At 36.3% G+C, this 23,422-nt stretch overlaps 1 protein-coding gene across 7 annotated transcripts in view; it reads left to right on the forward strand.

Annotated features, from left to right (window-relative positions):
* The first annotated feature begins 1,720 nt into the window (after positions 1-1,720).
* NUCB2 (nucleobindin 2) overlaps positions 1,721-23,422 on the forward strand; it is a 35,097-nt gene continuing 13,395 nt past the window's right edge. For 2 of the 7 annotated variants that reach the window (XM_019746657.3, XM_088791659.1), the window contains exons 1-5: positions 1,721-1,877; positions 6,249-6,439; positions 17,930-18,073; positions 18,653-18,760; positions 21,960-22,086. In XM_019746657.3, coding sequence (XP_019602216.1) covers positions 17,930-18,073; positions 18,653-18,760; positions 21,960-22,086 — 379 coding nt within the window. In that variant the 5' untranslated portion in view covers positions 1,721-1,877; positions 6,249-6,439. Of the gene's footprint in view, positions 1,878-2,298; positions 2,358-6,248; positions 6,452-14,793; positions 14,905-15,334; positions 15,501-17,929; positions 18,074-18,652; positions 18,761-21,959; positions 22,087-23,422 lie in introns of all 7 variants that reach the window. The other 5 variants (XM_088791657.1, XM_074336078.2, XM_019746658.3 and 2 more) reach the window with 5 other exon arrangements.

Raw genomic sequence — 23,422 nt, forward strand, 5'->3', positions numbered from 1 at the left:
CTTTTTCCTTCACCCCAGAATATTGCTGAGGATAATGCCGGTATCTTAGTCACCAAGCTAGTGCTCATTAACCTTTTCCTTTCCTTGTATTGTTGGACTAATCCAATCTCTTTAGTTTCCATTCTTCATCTCCGCTGGATTACTATAAATAATTAAGATAGCTTATTATCAGATAATAATCTACTAGAGGGTCTATCCTAAACTTTCGTTCCTGATCAGGCACTGTGTGTTTGGCTCTGTGGTAGATAACAGGTAATAAAATGTGGAAGATAGTTCCTGCCTTTAATGTATTATTCACTTTAGTGTTTTCCAGTGTTGGGATGTGGTAGTATCCCCTGATCTTACGCTAACATCGGTTACTAATGATACGTAACCAATACTCAAGTAATAATTCTCATGTTTTTCAAATTGAAATTTACTGCTCCTACACCATAACCTCTTGAATGTCGTTTCTTTCTCTACTGCTTTTACTCTTCAATCCATCCATGAGAACTGAATATTATTATCCTTACATTTGTCTCCACTAGGAAGCCTTCAGGGGAGATAGAGTCACAACATTCCAGGACTTTCATGATGGAGATAGTTTGAGATTTTGATTTAACGAAAATGGATACGTGTTTTGGGAGAAGTATGTAAGGATAAAGAATGCTGGTCTTGGAATCCAGAGACCTGAATTATTGTCCTAGCTCAACCACTAACGGTGAGCATAGCTAACATTTACTGAGCACTACGTGCCACTCACTTGTCTGTTAAATTGAAATGCTGTAAGGAGGGTAGTATTATTGTCTCTATTTTACAAACAAGGAAACTGAGGTACAGAGCGCTTAAGTAACTTGCCCCCAGTCATGGAGTTGGTTTGCGATAAGCAGAGTCCGGTTTTGCAACACAGGCAGTTTAGCTCCAAATTGGTGCACTAAGCTACTACCCTCTATTATCTCCTGATAAAAAGCTACCATTACTAACATATGCATCAGGTTCTGTACTGGTTTTCTGGAATGTTATCTCATCTAATCTTTGCTAACAACTGTGAGGTAGATGATACCCTTTTTCACAAGGGAGAAAACTGAGGATCAGAGGGATGCTATTATTTAGCAGACTTAATTAAGCTTCGAAACCAGCCTGGGGGCTGCGAGAGCTTCTCTAACCCTCGAGCCACAGATATCGTTGAGCCTCAGTTTCCCCATCTTTGAAGTGAAGGTTGTGGAGTAGATGTCTCGGGTCTATGAGGGGTGGGTGTAGAGATAAAAGATATGTCTGTATGTGAGTGTGAGAGACGGTGCAGTAAAAACTAGATAAGCCACAGTGGCCAAGCGCCCAGCATGACGCGGGTGAAGTTGCAAATACGAGTAGGAGACTAGCCATGGAGGAGGGCCGGGGGTGTTGATCCAAGCGAGGCCTACCGACGAAAATGGGCCTGACAGCCTGTCTCTGACCCGTCTGGGCGTTGCCGGCGCTGGCCAGCGGCCAAGGGGGGAAGTGATATCTGGGTCCAGGTCCCGGACAGCACCTCACCCGCCCAAACCCAGCTCCACAGGCTTCTCCAGGAAAGCTAAAGAAGGAAGGGGCGCGGCTCCGCGTTGCAGAGCGCCACGTCCCTCTTGGCTCAGCCTCCCCCGGGCTCCTTAGTGTTGGCTCTTGGTACCACCCGCCTCCCAGCCCGCCCCCACCAATCAGCGCCTTCCGAGATCCCAGTCAGACCAATCAAAAACTTCTGGGGAGGGGCGGGGCTGTCACCATTGCAGCGAGGTGGCGGGAGCGCGCTTTGAGCAGAGCTGCCAAGCAAAGCCGCTGGCTGCAGGCAGGAAAGACAAGTCTGTGAACCGCAAGTATTCAGCAGGAGCCTCGCTCGCGGAGACGGACTAGATGAGGCCCTCGAGGTGGGTACGGATCAGTACGGCGGGAGGCTGAGGCAGGTCCTGAGAAAAGACTCAGGTCTTCCTCTGCCCTGCCCGGGCAGTGAGGATGGCGGGGGCCGCACAGTGGGCGGGCACGGGTGGAAGGGGGCTTCCAGCTCGAGCCTGAAGCGCGGGGTGCCTTTCTCCGCTCCACTCGCTGCAGGGCACCCAAGCTTTCTTCGGGGTCAATGAAAATGGCAGGCTTTTGGCGGGGAGCAGGCGGGGGTGGGTGCAGGACGAGACCGGGGCAGGGTTCCAGCCCGGCTTTGGCAGGTCGATGCGTGAGGGAGGTGCCAACTGATGAGGAGGGTACACCCACCAATTCACGGCTGATGCTTACCACCCCTTTTGCCGTCGAGCAAAGCTAGGCTGGTGAATCCTGCTCTTCTGCTTTTTCTGTTAGGCCGGCGACCCCTGACACTTAGAGGGAAAAGTTCGAGTCAGTTATGGTATCGTTTTCCCGTAAGTGACAAATCATTGGTTGTGAGCTGAGCTCTTTCTGTTTCGGAGTATGCGAAAGATGGCACTTTGCTTTTACACCTGCCAAGTGGGAACTCAGTGAGCAGATGGAGTTATTGTTGTGGCTGGTGCTGTTCAGTAAACTCCTAAATCGGATAATGTACATGTTACACAATTAAGGCTATTAAATCCGTGGATGAATATGAACACCAACCGATATATTACCTTGTTTTAGAGGTGGAGAGAGAGCAAATTTAAACGCAAATGTTTCTGATAGTCGATTATGTTTGAAGGGTATTGTGGACTTTACCTATAAGAATGGAAAGAATTAATGAGTCAGTTGATTTAAGGAATTCTTTAAAAGTAATATATGACTAGTGGTATAATAGATTTGGATCAGAATACCTATGGCTTTCTTTTTTTTTTTTTTTTTTTTTTTACAACAACCTATTTACATTTTCTGTTTTTTAAAGGCCTTTCTTGGTGAATTCTATTAAATAATTAGAGTCAGGCAATATTCCAGATTCTAGCATGCATCTTGCCTCTCACTAATAGAAATTGTCCTAGAATTCGTCCTGATTTAAGCTGAGTGTGAGTTCTTGTTTTATAGAACTTGAACAAGTTCAACAAATGTTTCAACAAACATCCCTCAATTAGTAGGGTCAAGAATTTAAACAAACAAACAAACATGGACATTTAGAATTAGAAATTAAATCTCAAAAAATATCACTTGTTATTTGGGGGAACACAGAAACTTTTATTTCTCATCTTGGTCTTTAAACTCTCTATGATCTGGTCCGACTTTCTAGCATGAGTGAAAAATTCATTTCTGTCTCTTTGTGTTTACTCATGCTGTTCTTCAGCATCTACTGTGTTTCCCCGAAAATAAGACCTAGTTGGACCATCAGCTCTAATGCATCCTTTGGAGCAAAAATTAATATAAGACCCAGTATTATATTATGTTATATTATATTATACCCAGTCTTATTTTACTGTAAGACTGGGTCTTACGTTAATTTTTGATCTAAAAGATGCATTAGAGCTGATGGTCTTGCTAAGTCTTATTTTGGGGGAAACACGGTATCCTAATTTTATTCATTTTACAAGGGCCAGGTCCTATTATGTTTACATTTCTCTGATCTCCCGAGATACTTATTGTTCTTATTGTTCATATCACACATTTTGTATATACCCTTTCAGCATGGTTTTTCCCAGTTGGTTTGTGGTCTGTAAAGACCAGTAATATAAAATGCACAATTAAGGCAATGAGGGTACCTTTCAGAACACTAGTTATTGATTATGAGCATTAATATAGAAAATCAGTAACATGATTAATACCAGTATCCTTTTGTTTTGAGATATGTTGTGTATATCTCTATAGATGTACCAAACCAATTTTGTGTTATTTAGAATAATATTTAAATTGCTTTCCACTTTCTAAGGACCATTTAGATGACCTAGGTGTGCAAAATACCTTTGTAAGTATCAGGTAGCTGGAGGAATCAAGTGTAGGATTTTAAAATGTATTGAAAATAATCCTTAAAGTGGGTAATCTTTTAAGCATTGTGAGTAATTGAGTTGACTATATTTGGCATGATAGATGATTAACTTTTTCTAAATAATTGATGGTCTGGTAAGGAGAAATTTGTTATTTTTATGTTTAATACTTGCAGTTGGCTAATAGACTTTAAAAAAACAGGCTCCTAACAATTTCAAATAATTTATTAGGAAAAGGAAAAAGCTCAATCAGTTTAATGATTTGCAATCTAAATTTTTAAAATGATATGGTGAAAAGTATACTTCATTAGAGTTTGATGGCCACGTTTCAATTCTGGCTCTACCAAATAATCTTGGCCAAGTCAGTTAACTTCCCTGGGTTTTATAAACTTTTATAAAAGTAGGGTCTGAACCAAAACATCTCTGAGATCATTTCTGGTCCCAGAATTCTCTGATTGAGAAAGCAGTTGCATGCTTCTATTTTGGCAGAGCTTTTTGACATATTGTATGTGTAAATGATGAAGACATTGTAATTTTAATAAATTTGTTTATTGAGTGATACAGATAAACAACAGTATCTGCTTTTCATAAACCTATTATCAAGGATACTGTAGCTGATTGTTCAGTGGGAAAAAAGACCATGCGATGGTGTCCTTGACTCACGTACTTTTCTACAGATATGAGCATCAGAGACACTAGCGTTGATACTAATATCCTGATAGAGGGAAGGGTTGAAATCCAGCTCAGCTGGTCATACAACTATATTATTTTGAACCCCACTTTCTCATTGACTCTAATTTTCAAAGGGAAAAAATGGAATTGAACATCAGGTTGCCAGGTGTCCTTGTCACTGCTGCCATCGAGAAACTCAGTAGCCATTTCTTTTCCTCCACCCCACTCCTTTCCATTATTAGAATTATAACCCTGACAGTAAGAAGAAGCAACCCAGATTTTCTGGCTCAGGGCAGGCTTTGAAGGAAGAAACCTGGGCGCCTTGCTAAAGGTCTGTTTTAATGCCCAGGAGGAAGAGATTATGTTCATCTTTTGTTGGATATACTACTCATATTCTTTTCATTGGCTGCACCCGGATTTTGATTGTGGCAATGCATAGAGGAGAGCTCTAAAGTGGCCCTTCAAAAAATGACATTTAAAGGTTATATGTCAAACTGGTGTATTGCTTTATAAGTTCTACAACTTGGGGTGTTTACAGAAGAGATTTTTATTATTTTAATATATAGCTATTTCATTTCCAAGACAGGAGTGGCATTAATATTTATCGAGCATTTACTATTGCCATACACTGTGTTACTCACATTGTATTCATTCTTGGTTTCAACCAATCAAAAATTTATCAAGAAGTATTAGTTCAATTTCATAGATAGGAAAATTGAGACTCAGAGAGGCAAGTAGCTTTCTAGTAAACAGGAGTGGTTAGGATTCATCTGTTTGTTTATTGTTGACCAGGCTGTGTTAATAGAAGTCATATGCCTTTGCCATATATAACGTGCATTTGATCACTCTCCTGCTTATAAGATTTTATAATAAATATGCCATAAAAAGAAAAATGTATATGTCCTTAGAATTTGAAGATATGTTGTTTGCTTATTTTCTTACAGACAGCATAGAAATAATTGATTCTGTTCCCCTGTGAGTTGGTACATGAGCTCACTGCCTTGTATTTTACAAGTAGGTAGCAGGGTTTCAAAATAGACTTTGAGATGTTTTGCTTTATTACTGATTTCTGTGACTGAGACTAGGGCCAAGGTTAATTTTTAAAAGTGGTGGTTAAGGGTAAAGAAAGATTCCAATTGAGGATTTAATGAGAAACTTAACACTATGTCTTGAAGTCTTATTGCTGAGCAAAGTAAGCTTTTAGTTGGACTTCTAATTTATTTAAAAGTGGAGCAATACGGTAAAACCTGGGCACACCAAATCAATATCTTGCTTGTTCTGGTCTTTGATTCTCTTTATTTAATATATCTTTCTTCCCTCACCATTGGAATATTATATAATTTAGTCTTCTTCCACATCATAAACACTTGATACTTTTTTCACAGAATGTGACAAATGCATACACTATCATGTGCCATTACCACTGTAGTAAGGCTAAATATATGTTTGTGTATATATTTTAAAAATTTTTATTGGGTAACAGTGTGTTTCTCCAGGGCCCATCAGCTCCAAGACATTGTCCTTCAATCTAATTGTGGAGGGCGCAACTCAGCTCCAAGTGCAGTCACCCTTTTAAGTCTAGTTGCAGAGGGCCCACCATCCCATGTGGGAATCGAACCCGCAATCTTGTTGTTAAGAGCACGCTCTCTAACCAACTGAGCCATCTGGCCGCCCCCAATTTATGTTTATATTTAATGTGTTTTCTTTCTTTCTTTTTACATTTAGAACCTGTTAAGAGGCACTGAAAAAGCATTGAGCTTGGAGCCAAGACCCTGTTAAGAGTCAATGAAAAAGCATTGAGCTCGGAGCCAAGACCCACCTCTTCACTAATTTGATATTGTGCAAGGCATCTTATCTCTCTGGATCTCAGTTGCCTCATCTATAAAAAGGAGGTAAAATTTTTTACCTATCTGAAGGTAAGTGATCAGGTAAGAAAGCAAAGAAAAAAAAAACGAAAGAAATACAGACTTAATGATGGCTTAAACACACAATATTTATTTTTTCATGTGAAATAATTCTTGCAGTAGGCAGTCTAGGTTAGGTATATAGTAGCTTTATAAAGTCATCAAGAACCTAAGCTTTTTCCTGTTCTTTGATCTCCTGTCTTTAAGATGTGGCTGATCCTCCTAGTTCAAGATAGTTGACAGAGCTCTAACCATCACAGGCAAATTCCAGGCAGCAAGGCAAAAACAAAGAAGGATGTATCCTCTTCTTTTAGGGAGAGATCATGAACCACAGCTCAGGCTACCAGGGAAGCAGGGAAATGTAGCTGGATGCATGGCTACCCTGAATAAAACTGAGCTTTTGTTACTGAGGAGGAAGTCAAGATTTGGATATTGGCAGGCAAATAGAAGTCCCTGCCACTGTATGGATCTTTTTCTCTTTCATCTCTGCGAATTGTGTGCTCTGATAACCACTTAATAGAAGCTTCAGACTTTGCCATGGCGGAGCTTTAAGTCTGACCTTGTCTACAGGAGGAAATAACTTTTATCTAATAAATTGTGGTGTGTTTTTTTTTGTTTTTTTTTTGGTGTCTTTTTAAACTTTTATCCCAGAATTCATTATAGAAGCCTTTCTGTCTTGATTGGGTATTTATTCTGGTTTTATTTTTTTAATTACCCATAAATGCTATAGATGTTTGTTGTGCAATTTATGGATGTGTTAAAAAAAGGTAACAGTTTTTGAGCCACTTGCTTTATACAAGGCACCAGAAAGACAGGTAAGTTATCCCAAGGGTATCACATAAGTAAATCATTAAGAAGTAAATTTATGTTTAAAAGTATAATCCATCTCAGGATACAGTTAAGTTCAATATGGTTACATGAGGTATACTTTTGCCTTTCTTGTTAGTTACAAGTTGTTGTGGTTTTTTTTAACCACTTAACTGTTACCTGTCTTGAAATTTCCTCTTAATTAACTACTAGCTCTGGCTTAACTTACTTAAGTATACCAATATTTTATTTCATTCCAGACTTTTCTTTGTAATATTATGTGAATATACCCTATACTTGTCATGTGAAATGGTTCAGTTGCCACTACATCTGTGAAGAAAGTGATCTGAGATAAAGTTTCAAGAAAAGGAAATGGAAATTCAGGGAGTGGAAATTGGAGCGGGGGAGGAATCTGGAAATTCAGTCAATCTTTAGAAGGAAGATACGGAGCTAATTAAGATTTTATTTCTACAAAGCATATTTGTATTTTTGCAAGGTTTTGAATTTTTACTTGTATTACTTAGGGACAAGGTACAGTAATTCTTTTGCTACCAGTGCTTCGATTTCCTTTTTCTTTTTTTCAATCTAGAACCATTGACCCCTAATAAACAAAATAATTAGGAGACTTATGAGTATAAAAACAGCCTAGTTTATTTTTAAGAGACATTTAGCATTGCAAGTCACCTGACTGAAAATGTCTGTTTGCTGAATACCATTGAAATGCCTTTAAAGATTTTTTAATTAACAGAAAAAGGATCATACCGTGCATTGCTTTATAAGAAGCTTTCTTAAAAAAATGGCAACTATTCAATTAATAGGCTGCCTTCCACACTAGATTGAAAGTCCTATGAGGGTAGGGATTATGTCCATTTGACATTATTTTGGTGTTTAAAGAGATTTTTACATCATCACTTTTTTACCTAATGTGCTAGCACATTTTCCATTTATTTTATGGTAACAGTTAACATTTACTGAGGCCTTATTAAGAAGTAGAGTAAATGTGGCACTTAACTTTAGACTTAAGTAAGTTAATTGTCCTAATTATTTCTAGAACAAACACTAAAAGATTAGAAACTAGTAAAGGGGAAAAAGTATTTTAAAAATTCTCCATCAATCAAAAACAAGACAAAAAAAAGGCGAGAAAGGAAAGGAAGTAAATATTAAAGAGGCAGGATAATAGAAAGCCTAAAAGAAGATGGTACATTTAAAACTCAAGATATGGTATTTTATTGACTAAGACTTCACTGACATTGAGACATCATTATATACTGTATATAAAAGATACTGTCAGTCAAACTATGACACTATGCTTTATCACTTACAATTTCATTTTATGTGTAATGAAAGTGCTTTTTCGGATTCATTTAGACATACAGATTTTTCTCACATCACTTCTGTGCATGTAGAAAGGAATTATAAATTAAATAAATTCATTAAGGTGTTTCGAAGACTATCACATTCATAGTCTCATTCTTTTGAAACACTTCCTTTTTTTTTATTAGACTGTTTATTAAGTTTTTTTTTTTTTTTTTAAAGATTTTATTGGGGAAGGGGAACAGGACTTTATTGGGGAACAGTGTGTACTTCCAGGACTTTTTTCCAAGTCAAGTTGTTGTCCTTTCAATGTTAGTTGTGGAGGATGCCATTCAGCTTCAAGTTGTTGTCCTTTCAGTCTTAGTTGTGGAGGGCGCAGCTCAGCTCAAGGTCCTGTTGCTATTTTCTAGTTGCAGGGGGCACAGCCCACCATCCCTTGCGGGAGTCGAACTGGCAACCTTGTGGTTGAGAGGACACATTCCAACCAACTGAGCCATCTGGGAGCTCAGTGGCAGCTCAGCTTAAGGAGCCGTGTTCAATTCCTCGAACTGGCAACTCGAGGAGTTGAACTGGCAACCTTGTGGTTGAGAGCCCACTGGCCCATGTGGGAATCGAACTGGCAGCCTTCGGAGTTAGGAGCATGGAGGTCTACACTTTCTTGATTCAGACTTGTCAATGCGTTTTCCTCAAAGAAAGTTTTTCTCTAACGCGGAGAGTGAGGGTGATTTTCTTCTGGAAATTTCTTGAAGCCCATTTGCCTGAAATTTTCTTCCAAGCCTCTGACACTCCTTTTGCAAGCTTTGATGCTAGTGCTTTTCAAAAGCTGATAATGGACAATTTTAAGATCATGTTCTTTCCTCAACTTCTCCTTCAATGGATTGTTGGCTGAAACACTGAGGTTTTCCAGTTCTCTAGAGATGGCATCAGGAATAACATCAAGTTGTTACTTTTCAGGCAACTGATTCTTTAAATATTCAGATATATGGCCTCAGAAGACATCAAGAACTTGGCAGGTTATGGGGGGCTCTTGGACATTCAAACAGAGTTAGCCAGTCTTCCTTGAGCTCAGCCATCATCTATTTCCTGCCACCCCTCTCTCCTTTTTATGCTACAGTAACATTTTTGGGAAATTATTTTGTAGTTTAAAATTTAACGTCAGGAACTTTTGGCCATAGGCATTTATAATAGTGTTATAGTGATGTGCTATTTCCTACCTCATTCTCAGGATATCAATCTCTAGCATCTTTAGCATTCACGTATCATTTTGAGTTATGTAAAAAAGAACCTCAGGATTTTCTCAGCATTTCCTATCGATTAAACTCAGCTTTGTTTTTTCCTCAAATTACGAGGAAGTTATGCAACTTCTGTTCAGTGTTAACAGGAAGTTTCTGACAAATTGACATTTACCTTAACGATGCATGAATCCATCAAATTACCCTTTTATTTCATATACATTTTTTAATTAATTGGAGGCATTGTCAGTTTCTACTGCCTTCATCTGCAGGGTTTGGCTGCCCATGGGTATCTTGTTGTATCTCAGTAACAGCTTTGTCTGCTTGTTGATCTCTTCCTGTCTAAAGGCAGGTAAAGCACTTACGTAGTTGTTCCTAACCAAGAAAATATAAAGTTGCTGTTACTCCTTTAATGTAAAATATTTGCTTCACACATGTCAGGTGCTACATTTTTATGTTTACAAAATAACTTTTCATCTCAATCCAAATCATAAATTAATCCTTTGAAGACATTTTAAAGCGGTGATTAAACTAAATTTGTGAAGTACCAACAATGCAAAAACTCAATCTGAAGTTATGCCAGTAGAATAGCAATGATAAAGTTTGTGCTGTGTAGGCAGTAAAGATTTTGTTTCTATTGCCAGTTGTTCAACCACAACTTTAATATTCCACAAACTGAAAAACACTCTGATTTCTGAGACGTTAAACTGAGGAATTGTGCATCTTGGAACTGAATACATTATCAGTAATTTGATCAAATATGAACAGAGAAAATATGCCAGTTAGAAGACATAGATTGTTAGGCTGGATAAAAAGGTGTGTGTGTTTGTGTATCCACACACTAATCAAAAGAAAAACTGGTTTAGCCACATTACTATCAAAATAGGCCTTAAGGCAAATTGGGGCTTAAAGGTCACTCAAATGTGTAAAAGATTAAATCCACCAGAAAGCCAGAAAATCTTAAATTTGTATACACTTAATAATATAGGCTCATAATGTTTAAATATAAATTGACAGCATTTTAAGGAAAAATAGATAAATCAAAAATCATACTGCAAGATTTTAACTTACTTTCTAGTAATGATAGTACAAGCAGACAAAAATCATTAAGAAAATAAAAATTGGATAATTATGAAAAGTTACAGAGCATAGCTAGTTCTGTACTTCTATAGGTTAATGATGGTTTGTAAATTGTATTTGTTTTTTGTTTTTTTAATGTTCACATTTTATTTTATGTCAGAATTTTTGCCTTATTTTTCATTACTTTTAAAAAATTTGAAAAATGATTCACATATAAAATTTACCCCTTTAATGAGTACAATTTAGGGATTCCTAGTATATTCACAAGGTTGTACACCTGTCGCTACTATCTAATTTTAGAAGATTTTCATTACCCCCAAAAGTAACACCATAACCATTAGGAATTATTTTTCATTCATTCCCCCTTTCCCTCACCAACAGTCCTAAGCAACTATTAATCCACTTTCTTTCTCTATGGATTTGCTTATTCTGGACATTTGATATAAACAGAATCATATAATATGTGTTCCTTTACATCTGGTTGTATTTATTATTAATCAGTTCTGTTGTATTGGATTTTAAAACAAACAAGTGTCTCCTGGAACCCCCAGTTTTTTTTCCTCTAAAGTTATCAAAAAGTAAAACTGGTTTTGGTTTTGAAATGGCAGTCACAGTTCATTATCTCCTTCTTGCAGAAGTTAAAAACAAATCTAGCTTGAATGAAATGCAAGTCTGCAAATAGACATATGAAAAAATGTTCAACATCACTAATCATGAGAGAAATGCAAATCAAAACCACAATGAGATATCACCTCACCCCAGTCAGAATGGCTATCATCAACAAGACAAATAGTAACAAGTGTTGGAGAGGCTGTGGAGAAAAAGGAACCCTCATACACTATTGGTGGAATGCAGACCGGTGCAGCCGTTATGGAAGGCAGTGTGGAGGCTCCTCAAAAAATTAAGAATAGAATTACCATATGACCCAGCAATCCCCCTCCTGGGTATCTACCCAAAAATCTGAAAACAGTTATACATAAAGACACGTGTGCTCCAATGTTCATTGCAGCTTTGTTTACGGTGGCCAAGACATGGAAACAACCAAAATGTCCTTTGATAGATGAATGGATGAAGAAGTTGTGGTATATACACACAATGGAATACTATTCAGTGGTAAGAAAAGATGATATAGGAACATTTGTGACAACATGGCTGGATCTTGAGAGTATAATGCTAAGTGAAATAAGTCAGACAAAAAAAGCAGAGAACCCTATGATTTCACTGATATGTGGTATATAAACCAAAAACAACAAAAGAACAAGACAAACAAGTGAGAAACAAAAACTCGTAGACACAGACAATAGTTTAGTGATTACCAGAGGGTGAGGGGGGTGGGAAGTGGGAGATGAGGGTAAAGGGGCATCAAATATATGGTGATGGAAGGAGAACTGACTCTGGGTGGTGAACACACAATGGGATTTATAGATGATGTAATACAGAATTGTACACCTGAAATCTATGTAATTTTACTAACAATTGTCACCCCAATAAAAAAAAAAGAAAAGAAATGCAAGTCTGATAATCTCTAAACCTAAAATCAAAGAGGAACTTTCTCCTTTCACAGAGTCAAGATCTAAGTTGGAGTAGAGGTCACAGCATCTCACACCCTGTATCCAAAGTGTGAAATGTTCCTGGCTTTACCTTTTTTTCACCTTTTTTTTGTTTTTGTATCTAGATAGGAACTTTCTTTGGTAGTTGATTTTTGTATTCTTTGTATCCCAGCACCCAGATCTTCTGCTTGCTCTACCAATGTAATTGTAAGATGGCTGAACAAGCAATATTTACTTTAAAGACATTTAGAAATCATATAACTTAATTTCGTACAATTGGTGTGAATACAACAGATTTTATTTGTGTTTCTGATCATGTAACAGAAAAGACATATACTTTATTCAGAAGAATAAACTGGTAATAGAATTTAAGAGCTTAAAGAATACTGAAGTCTAGTTAAATTCCCTTTAAAAAAATTTTCATTATGTTAAGAAATGAGAAGACAAGAAGGGGGAGTTAATTGACCCGTGATCACACAGCACGTGAGTGGTGCAGCTGGACTTCGAGTACCTAAATTGCATTTTGCCTTACTCTTCTTGCAGCAGGGCCTGGTTGGTACCCCTATTGTAGAGGCCTCTCCATGTCCCTGGTCTCACTTTTCCTTGACCTACCCATAGCTTAACTATAGATAATCCTTCTGTGGCTTAAGCTTGGAATGTCCCCTGTCCCACCCAGTTCCCTATTTTAGAAAATTACCCTGAAACTCTGATTAATACCCTTAGGCTTATTGATCACAATCTCAGTGGCCTACCAGGCTAATCCCATCCCTGTTTCTGGGTTGCTGACTCCACCATAGAATCATGAGGCCACAGGGAAGGCTCCATGCAGATCCCTGGAACCGTCACGTGGCATCTGGAGGAACGCCCAGATTTTCCCTTAAAAACCCCAAGCAGGTCTGAGAATGTTAAAGCAGTTTTGGGGGGTGTTAACCTACTGCCTTCTCAACCACCCGTGCTCTGATAATAAACGATTATTCTAGGACCCAACTCCTGTGTCGATCTATTGGCTGAGCGGCGCAGGCAGCACAAGCCCCAGACTCATTTGGCTTCTGGTTTCATTCTTAGGTATAGCACCCGGTTTTCTTTTCCTTGAGGATTTAAATTTGCTGTTCAGATAAGCATTCTCTTATTCTGTCATTGTATACAGGAGGTTCATGAATAATAGAGCAAAGGGAGGCAGTATGTTTTCAATCAGAATCACCTATAAGGCTTCTCCTCACCCCCTCAAAGATTTTCTGATTTAGAAGGTCTGGAGTAAGCCTTGAGAATGTGCATTTCTCACATTCCCAGGTGAAGCTGCTGCTGGCCCAAGGACCACACTTTGAGAACCACTGCTTAAAAGCAGATGGAGGCTTTGGAGTCCGTCATTCTCAGGTCCCAACTCTGGCTTTACGATTTACTCCTTTGTGGTCCAGATCAAGTTGTTAAGTCTTCGTTTCCTGTACTTTAAATTGGAGATAATAATATATATTTCACAGAATTAAGAGTTAAATTGGTTAATATTTTTTTATTTTAATTTTTATTGGGGAGTATTGGGGAACAGTGTGTTTTTCCAGAACCCATCAGCTCCAAGTCAAGTCGTTGTTTTCAATCTAGGTGTGGAGGGTGCAGCTCACTGGCCCATGTGGGAATCAAACCGGTGACCTTGGTGTTAGGAACACTGCATTCTAACCACTGAGCAAACTGACCACCCCTAAATTGGTTAATATTTTTAAAAGGTTTAACACACTGCTTTGTACATAGTAAACACTCAATAGATGGTTTCTGTTGCTATTCATAATAAGTTAATGACCCATAAATTCAGTCAGTGTTTTAGAGTAGATGTCCAGAGACTTTTTGTCACATTGGCACTTTGAGATGCTGTCTGGACACACACACACACACACACACACACACACACATTCATATGTACCAACATATTCCTCTCTTGACTTGCCTTCTTATTTATGGTAGACTTAGCTGAAGAGTGAGAGAATGAAATGACAAATTAATAAAGCAATTCCACTTCCAAGGCTGGATTTAACCAGAATTTATGTTTATTAATCTCAGGCTTCTATTGTGTATTGAAGTAAAGATAGACTCCATTAAAAAAAAAGTGTATTTTAAAACATGACGTAGCTGCCAATTGCTGAGACAGAACTGTTCATTAATTGCATAACAATAAATTAATATATGTGTGTTGTATGGTGGGAGGAGGGGAGCCTAAGGGACACTGGAGATAATGAGGGTGGAGGGGGGCGTCTACGTGAAAGATTCTTTCTTTTTTTTTTTTAACGTTTCTATGCTTTATTGAGTTCCAAATAAAAATTTAGGGATGATAATTTTAGGCATTCCTACCAAATTATTTTGTTTGTTTGTTTGTTTGTTTGTTTGTTTGTTTTAGGAGTACAGCATTAGGAATAGAGACAGTGGAAAGATTCTTTTAAGCTCTGGGTGGCCCCCATCAAGGGATAGTCACAGTTCCTGATGAGGTCTGAAAAGTGAAGTTACAGAGGTACGTCACTGAGCTGACTCTCTGCGTGTGTATCAGAGACTATTCAAACATTTTAACAATTATTCATTTTCTAACTATATGTGTACAATGTTAGGAATCATGGAGATGAAATTAAGTTCCAGAAGTGTGTGTAGAAGACGTCAAAATTGATTGGAGCAGTTAAGTCATAATTTGGGTTTTTCAGCCATGACTACACTTAAAACTATTATCCTTTTTAATAGTCATTTGACCCCTCTGTTTGCAATGACACATGGGACTTGCAATGTTTAAAAAAAAAAAAAAGTTTAAATTCAGAGTTTTTTAGAAAACAACTAACTCAATGATACTTTTAAATTATTTTTTTAAAAAAGGTTAATGTGAAAAGATGCTCAGCTTCATTAGCCAATAAAATGCAAATCAAAATCACAGTGACATACCACTTTATACCCAGTAGGTTGGCTATAATAGATAATAACATTGAGAATGTGGAGAAATTGGAACCCTCTTATATTGCTGGTGGGAATGTAAAATGGCGCAGCCGCTGTGGAAAACAGTGTGGCAGTTCCTAGAAAGTTAAACATGGAGTTACCAAATTGACCCAGCAATTCTACTCCTAGGTATGTAACCAAAAGAATTGGAAACATGTTAACACAGTAAGTTGAACCCAAATGTTCATAGTAGCATTATTCATATGAGCCAAAAAAGTAGAAACAACTCAAAATGTCTGTCAGTTGATAAATTGATAAATGTGGTATATCCGTGCAATGGAATATTTATTCAGCTGTAAGAATGAGATACTGATTCATGTAGCAACATGGTTGAACCTTGAAAACATAATGCTAAGTGAAAGCCAGATACAAAAGGCCACATACTGTATGCTTCCATTTATATGAAATGTCCAGAATAGGCGAAGGTATACATACTGAAAGTAGGTTAATGGTTACGAGGGGTGGGGAGAATGGGGGAGTGCGGAGTGACTGCTAATGGATATCGGGTTACTTTTTAGAGTGATGAAAATGTTCTAAAATTAAATAGTGGTGATAATTGTACAACCTTGTGAATATACTTAAAACACTGAATTGTACAATTTAAAAGGGTAAAATTTATGGCATGTGAATTATATCTCAGAAAAACAAAAACCAAAATACATACCTGCAATGGGCATGAAACATGAATGAGAAATAAATTTTTGTTATAAAAAAATAATTGTGGGAAGAGGAGATGATTCATGGTGGGAAGACATTCTGTGGAGAAACAAACCATCTTTCTTTAGAGATTCTTAATGCATAATAGCCCATCACAAATTCTGAAAGTCTTGCAAAAATGAAAACCTATTTAGCTTCAGTGAGTCAACATCTACACATTTCATTATGAAAAACATTTATTCGATAACAATTGAGGTACTAGTGACCTAGAGAAGAGTGAATCTTGGACTTGAGCAGACATAAGTAAGACTTACCTGGAAAGTTTACTAAAAGAGATCCCTGGGCCCCACCCCAGAGATTCTGATTCAAGAGGTCGTGGGTGCGGCCTCAGAATTTGCATTTTGGACAAGCTCTCAGGTGATTTGATCCTTCAGGTTTGAGAACTAAACTTTGAGGAGCATCTTTACAGAATAGAAAAATCCTATGCCGTAAACGGGTGAATTTTATGTGAATTATATCTCAAGAAAGATGTTAAAAACTTGACATAGTATTTCTATAGCATTAAAATGTAAGTTCTGATGATTTTGTTAATGCAAGAAAATGCTCTGTGAGTGAATTGTTTTAATTAAAAGTTTCTTAGGGCCGGCCCGGTGGCTCAGGCGGTTGGAGCTCCGTGCTCCTAACTCTGAAGGCTGCCGGTTCGATTCCCACATGGGCAAGTGGGCTCTCAACCATAAGGTTACCAGTTCAACTCCTCAAGTCCCACAAGGGATGGTGGGCTGTGCTTCCTACAACTAGCAACAGCAACTGGACCTGGAGCTGAGCTGCGCCCTCCACAACTAAGGGTGAAAGGACATCTTGACTTGGAAAAAAAAAAAAAGTCCTGGAAGTACACACTGTTCCCCAATAAAATCCTGTTCCCCTTTCCCAATGAAATCTCAAAAAAAAAAAAAAAAAAAAAGATTTCTTCATTTGTAAAATGAGTCACTGTCTTATACATGACCTAGGGTTGTGGTGAAAATAAGGCAATGTACTCTCCCAAATTGTGTTCTGTGGATAAAAAAAAATGAAAAAATCCATGGCCAGCTAAATTTGGGAGACTGAGTTAAATAATGCATTTCTCAGATTGATGGTCAGACAATTATTCTTGACTTGAACCCTAACATGAGTCTGTGTATAGAAAATCAATTAGATATGAGATTTCTATTCATTTTAATTCTGGAGTGGAAACTGAATAACCAAAATTTGAATTATATTGTGGGACCAGCAATAGTTACTCCTCCTTTGTTTCAAGCCTGTTATATCCTGCTTGATATTTTATTAGCCTGTTTATTTGAAAAATTATTGACCAAAAAGAATTTTAGCAAATGACTATTGGCTATGATAAAATAATGTTTAAAAGGTTAAGAGAATATATTTGTCTCTTTTAATCAACTTATGTTTGTAGAGTACCTTATTTTCAAAGTTAGGTTGAAGCTAATTAAATATCCTATCCAGAAATAATTTTGGCTCTCTAATATGTTAATGGAAAAAAAAAATGTAGTTTTCCCTTAGTTCTCCCTTTCTTAAACTTGGGCTATTTATTTTTTAAAATTTTGAGTCCCTCATTATCATCTTAATTTGCAGCTTTTATAATGAACTGCATGTTTTCTTATAATACGTATATAAACTTTAAAATTTTGTTTGTCTTTTAAATTTTAGCTGAAAAGCATTTCTCCTCTGGTTTTCTTTAGTGACCTGTCTCAAATGTTTTTTGTTATATTTTAAGCCCTTTCCTAGAATTCTTTTGTTATATTAAACTTCCTGAAATTGAATATATTTTTAATGTGGCTTGGGGATGCACATATATATAGTTTAAAAATTCGTTTCAAGACCTTACTATAATTATACCTTTATTTCAGATGAGGTGGAGGACCATCCTACTACAATATTGTTTTCTCTTGGTTACATGTCTACTTGTTGCTCTTGAAGCTGTGCCTATAGATATAGACAAGACAAAAGTAAAAAATACTCAACCTGTGGACAGTGCAAAGATAGAACCACCAGTAAGTGAAATGATAATGATAACCTTGTTGGAAGAATTGTAACTAAACTATTGCTAATATTTATTAGCTATAAAACTGGAAGCTATTTGTGATATAGCAATGAAAAAAAATATTGGATGAGCATATGTTGTTTAATATTAGACAATGTTTACTTAATGCAGTTAGTGTATTAAATAGTGCATAGAAGAATTAATTATAATACATATCCAATTTAGAGCTAACCAGCCAAGAAAACATTGTATTATATTCAAAGGAGAGACATAGCAATGAGGAGAGACAGGTAACAATGAAGTAAAACTGACTAATATTAATAACGTCTTCATTGTCTAAGCCATATAGAAACTCTACCTTTATGTTACAGTAAAACGTGATTTTGGTTTGATCCCTGAAACATGATTTCTGCAACTATTCATTTGAACTTTTTAACTTTGTCCAAACTATCAAACTAGATATGTCTCAATGCCATTTTGTTAGACGTTTCTTTTATTTTTTCTTTCCTTTCTTTCGTTAGAATTGAGATCTTTAGATGCAGGGAAGGAAAAACTTCAGAAGCATTATTGTTTGTTTCTTAATTTGAAGGATACTGGACTTTATTATGATGAATATCTCAAGCAAGTAATTGATGTGTTGGAAACAGACAGTCATTTCAGAGAAAAGCTCCAGAAAGCAGACATAGAGGAGATAAAGGTAAATGTAATTAAATAATTATTTAACAAACATTTGAGCATGCCAGACACTGAGCTAAGTACTGGGGATACAAAAATGACATTCAGGGTGGCCAGTTAGCTCAGTTGGTTAGAGCGTGGTGCTAATAACACCAAGGTTGCTGGTTCGATCCCCACAGGGGCCACTGTGAGCTGTGCCCTCCTTAAAAAAAAAAAAAAAAAAAAGAGAGATTCACTTCAAGCCCTTAAAGAACCTTCAAGGGAGAATAATATCCAGAAAAAGGATATATAATGTGTATTTGACTATATAATATATTTTGAATGCACAGAGGATAGACACATAATTCAGTATGAAGCAATGGGGGAAGGTGGGAAGTCATTCTTGGTAGAATTTATGCCAGTATGTAAAGCTGTGACTGAGAAAAGGAAAGAGATTGGGAGGTGTTTTAGGCCAAGATACAAGGTTACAGAGATAAGAGATATATGGGAAACTGGAAGTAGTAACTCTTGCTGGAACCTATACTGGGAAGTGGAGCCCATGATTGGCTGAAAGATGAGGTTGGAAAGAGTCATGGGCTAGGTGACAGGGCCTAGTACATCATTATAAGGGGCTTTGATCATGATGTGAGGACAGCAGAAAGCTATACAAAGGTTTAGAATAGGTTACATTCTGGTGTTTTAATCAGGTCCAGATTACCTTGTTTCCCCCAAAATAAGACCTAGCTGGACAATCAGCTCTAATGTGTCTTTTGGAGCACAAATTAATATAAGACACGGTCTTATATAAGACCCGGTTTTATTATATTATATTATATTTATTATATTATATTATATTATATTATATTATATTATATTATATTATATTATATTATATTATATTATACTATACCCTGTCTCTTATTATAGTAAAATGAGACCAGGTCTTATATTAATTTTTGGTTCCAAAAGATGAATTAGAGCTGATTGTCCGGCTAGGTCTTATTTTTGGGGAAACATAGTAGCTTAGCAAAGACTCTTGTCTCAAGAAAACCTGGAAAAAAAAAATAGAATTTGACCTTGGCTTTCTCCCCAGGCATGTTGCAAGGGGAATCTCTTCACTTCCCAAACATTTTTAGCTGAAAGATTATGGCTTTGCCTGCACCACTTCACTGAATGTACTTTCGTGAAGGATGTCAGTGACTTCTTAATTGTCAAATTCAGTGAACACTTTTTATTCCTCTTCTTACTGAACTCTATTATTTTATCTCAAGAGTTCTCAGATTTTAGGGCTTGTTAAAACACAGATTTCTGGGCCCCACCTCCAGACTTTCTCTGATTCAGTAAGTCTGGGGCCTGTATTGCTGAACTTCCTATTTGACACAGAAATGTTGACTTGGGGACTGCACTTTGAGAACCGTTGTTTTATTTAATACTGATCATTCTCTCCTTGAAATACACTGCTTTTATTTTTGCTTCTAAACAGCATATTCTCCTACCCTGTTTCCCTAAAAATAAGACCTAGCCAGACCATCAGCTCTAATGCATCTTTTGGAGCAAAAATTAATATAAGACCAGGTATTATATTATATTATATTATATTATATTATATTATATTATATTATATTATATTATATTATATTAAGACCCAGTCTTATATTATAGTAAAATAAGGCCGAGTCTTATATTAATTTTTGCTCCAAAAGACGCATTAGAGCTGATGGTCTGGCTAGGTCTTATTTTCAGGGAAACGTGGTAGTTCTCCTCCCTCTCCAAACATTCTTTCCTGGTCTTCCTTGTGGGTTTATTTTCCTTACCTTCCTCAGCAGTCCCATTGACTCAGTCCTAAAGGTTTGTCTACCTGATTGCTAGTGAGACTTGCAGTTTGTGATTCCAAATACGTTTATGAACAAGAAAAAGTAAACCACTAACTACCGTGTTTCCCCAAAAATAAGACCTAGTCGGACCATCAGCTCTAATGCGTCTTTTGGAGCAAAAATTAATGTAAGACCCAGTCTAATATTATATTATATTATATTATATTATATTATATTATATTATATTATATTATATTATATTATATTATATTATATTATTATGTAAGACCCGATCTTATAGTATGGTAAAATAAGATGGAGTCTTATATTAATTTTTGCTCCAAAAGACGCATTAGAGCTGAGGCTCCAGCTAGGTCTTATTTTTGGGGAAATACGGCATTTATTTCTTAAATTTTGGAACATGTATCTAATCACTGATCTATGAAAAATGTTATCAAAGGACACAACCTAAAAAAAGATGAATTTTGAAAAGTTACTTATATATGGGGTGACTAAAGTTTAAGGAGGCCAAGTTACTTTAAAACAATACTTGATTGAAATATAATTAACATACCATAAAATTTGCCCCTTTAAGGCAAAAATTCAGTGTGTTTTAGTATATCCAGACATGTAACCATCACCACTATCTAATTTTAGAACAATTTGATTTGTCCCCAAAAGAACCCTGTACCCATTAAGTAGTCACTCCCTATTTCCCCCTTCCTCAGCCCCTGGCAGCCTTTAATCTACTTTCTGTCTCTATGGATTTGCCTCTTCTGGACATTTCATATGAATGGAATCATATAATATATGGTGGCCTTTTGCATCTGGTTTCTTTGACTTAGAATAATGAATGAAAAAATATTTTTCAAGGTTCATCATGTTATAGCTTGTATTAGTACATTCATTACTTTTTATGGTTGAGTAATATTCCATTATATGGATATTTCATATTTTGTTTATCAGTTCACCAGTTGATGGACGTTTGGGTTATTTCAACCTTTTGGCTAATATGAATAATGCTGCTATGAATATTCATGTACAAGTTTTTATGTGAACATGTTTCAATTCTTTAGGTATATACCTAGAAACGGAATTGCTGGGTCAAATAGTAGTTCTGTGTTTATCTTTTTGAGGAACTGCCAAATTGTTTTCCAATATGGCTGCACCATTTTACAATTCAAGTTACTTTTTGGGTTTCTCCTTTGTGCTTTAATTATGCTTTTCTAAATTTTATGGCATTTGGACACCTTAATTTTAGAGTTTCAAACTGAAATCTTCTGAAAGAAATGCTTTTGTAATACCAAATTTATCTAAATCAGCCAAAAATATCTATCACTACTTTAGTATAGCCCTATTTTCAATGTGTGGTATCTGTTCTAAAAATGCAATGTAATAGATAAAACTAACTTATTATTTTGTCAACAGAGTGGGAGGCTAAGCAAGGAGCTGGATTTAGTAAGTCACCATGTCAGGACGAAACTTGATGAACTAAAAAGGCAAGAAGTAGGAAGGTTAAGAATGCTAATTAAAGCTAAATTGGATTCCCTTCATGGTAAGTGCTAAATAAAAGGTAAGAAAATTTCAATATTTGGTTGTTGAGGTCAGTTTACATTAGCACATGCCATGTTCTTCTCGTCAGAACTTAATGTTAAGTATTGATTTGGCTTCTCTTCATTTTTAAAATGTATTTTTTTGAATAGGTAATACATTCACATTATTCAAAAATCAAAATGATTAGCATTAAATAATTGTATCAGTAAAAAGGAAGAATGAAAAGTAATGAATTGAGACACTAGTTTAAAAGAGGAAAAATAACATTAAAGCCAACCAGTAAAAGCAGAGAGAGAAAATCTAATTGCAACAATTTTCATAGATGAAATAGAAAAATTGTCAGAGAGCTAGCTCCACAAAAACACCTGGCCCAGACATTGTCAAAGGGAATTCTATCAAACCACTAAAGAATAGATTGTCAATGCCATTTAAACTATTGCAGAGACTAGACAAAGAAGGGAAGCTTCCATACTCTTATTATATATTAATGTCAAAACCAAAATTATTGTATGTCAAAGAATTGTATATCATAGCAAGTGGATTTATTTCAGGAGTGCAAGATTGACTTCATATTAGGAAATCGAATACTAGACATCATAATATGACTAGAAATAAGAAAAAAAGATTTTAGTGTGACAAAAGAAATCATAAAGTCAAAGGACAAATGATAAAATGGAATAAATCTTTGAAGCTTATATTTTTTTAAATTAAAACTTAATTGTTTTAGAGTGATATATGGTTGACAGCAGAATTAAGGCGAAGGTACAGAGATTTCCCATGTACTCTCTGCTCCCAAACATGCATAGCCTTCCCCATCACTAGCATCTTCCACTAGATTGTACGTTTGTTATAATTAATGAACCTACATTGACACATCATAATCTTCTAAAATCCATAGTTTATATTAGGGTTCACTCTGGGTGTTGCACATTCTATGGGTTTGGACAAATTTACCATGACACGTATCTACCATTATAGTATCATACAGAATAGTTTCACTGCCCTAAAAATCCTCTGTGCTCTGCCTATTCATTCCCCCATATTCTTTTAATTTTGGACTATGTGAATAAAATAGCTCTGAAGTAGATTTTTTAAATGTGAGCATATCTTAAAGAAAGTAATCTTACAGTTCATAGGATTATCTCCATATATACAGAAAAGGTATTTGATAACATTGAACATCCCTTCTTAATTTTAAAAAAGTAATAAAATAATCAATAGGTATTTCTATAACATGATCAGATATGTTCAATTCAGCTACATCATACTTAGTAGAGATACACAAGTATGTATTATAGCTACAATCAGGAACAAGACAATTGATGCCTACTATTGCC

This window comes from Rhinolophus sinicus, chromosome 14 (genome assembly GCF_057876585.1).
Source record: "Rhinolophus sinicus isolate RSI-liver-muscle chromosome 14, RSI-T2T, whole genome shotgun sequence".
In the NCBI taxonomy this organism is placed as follows: Eukaryota; Metazoa; Chordata; class Mammalia; order Chiroptera; family Rhinolophidae; genus Rhinolophus; species Rhinolophus sinicus.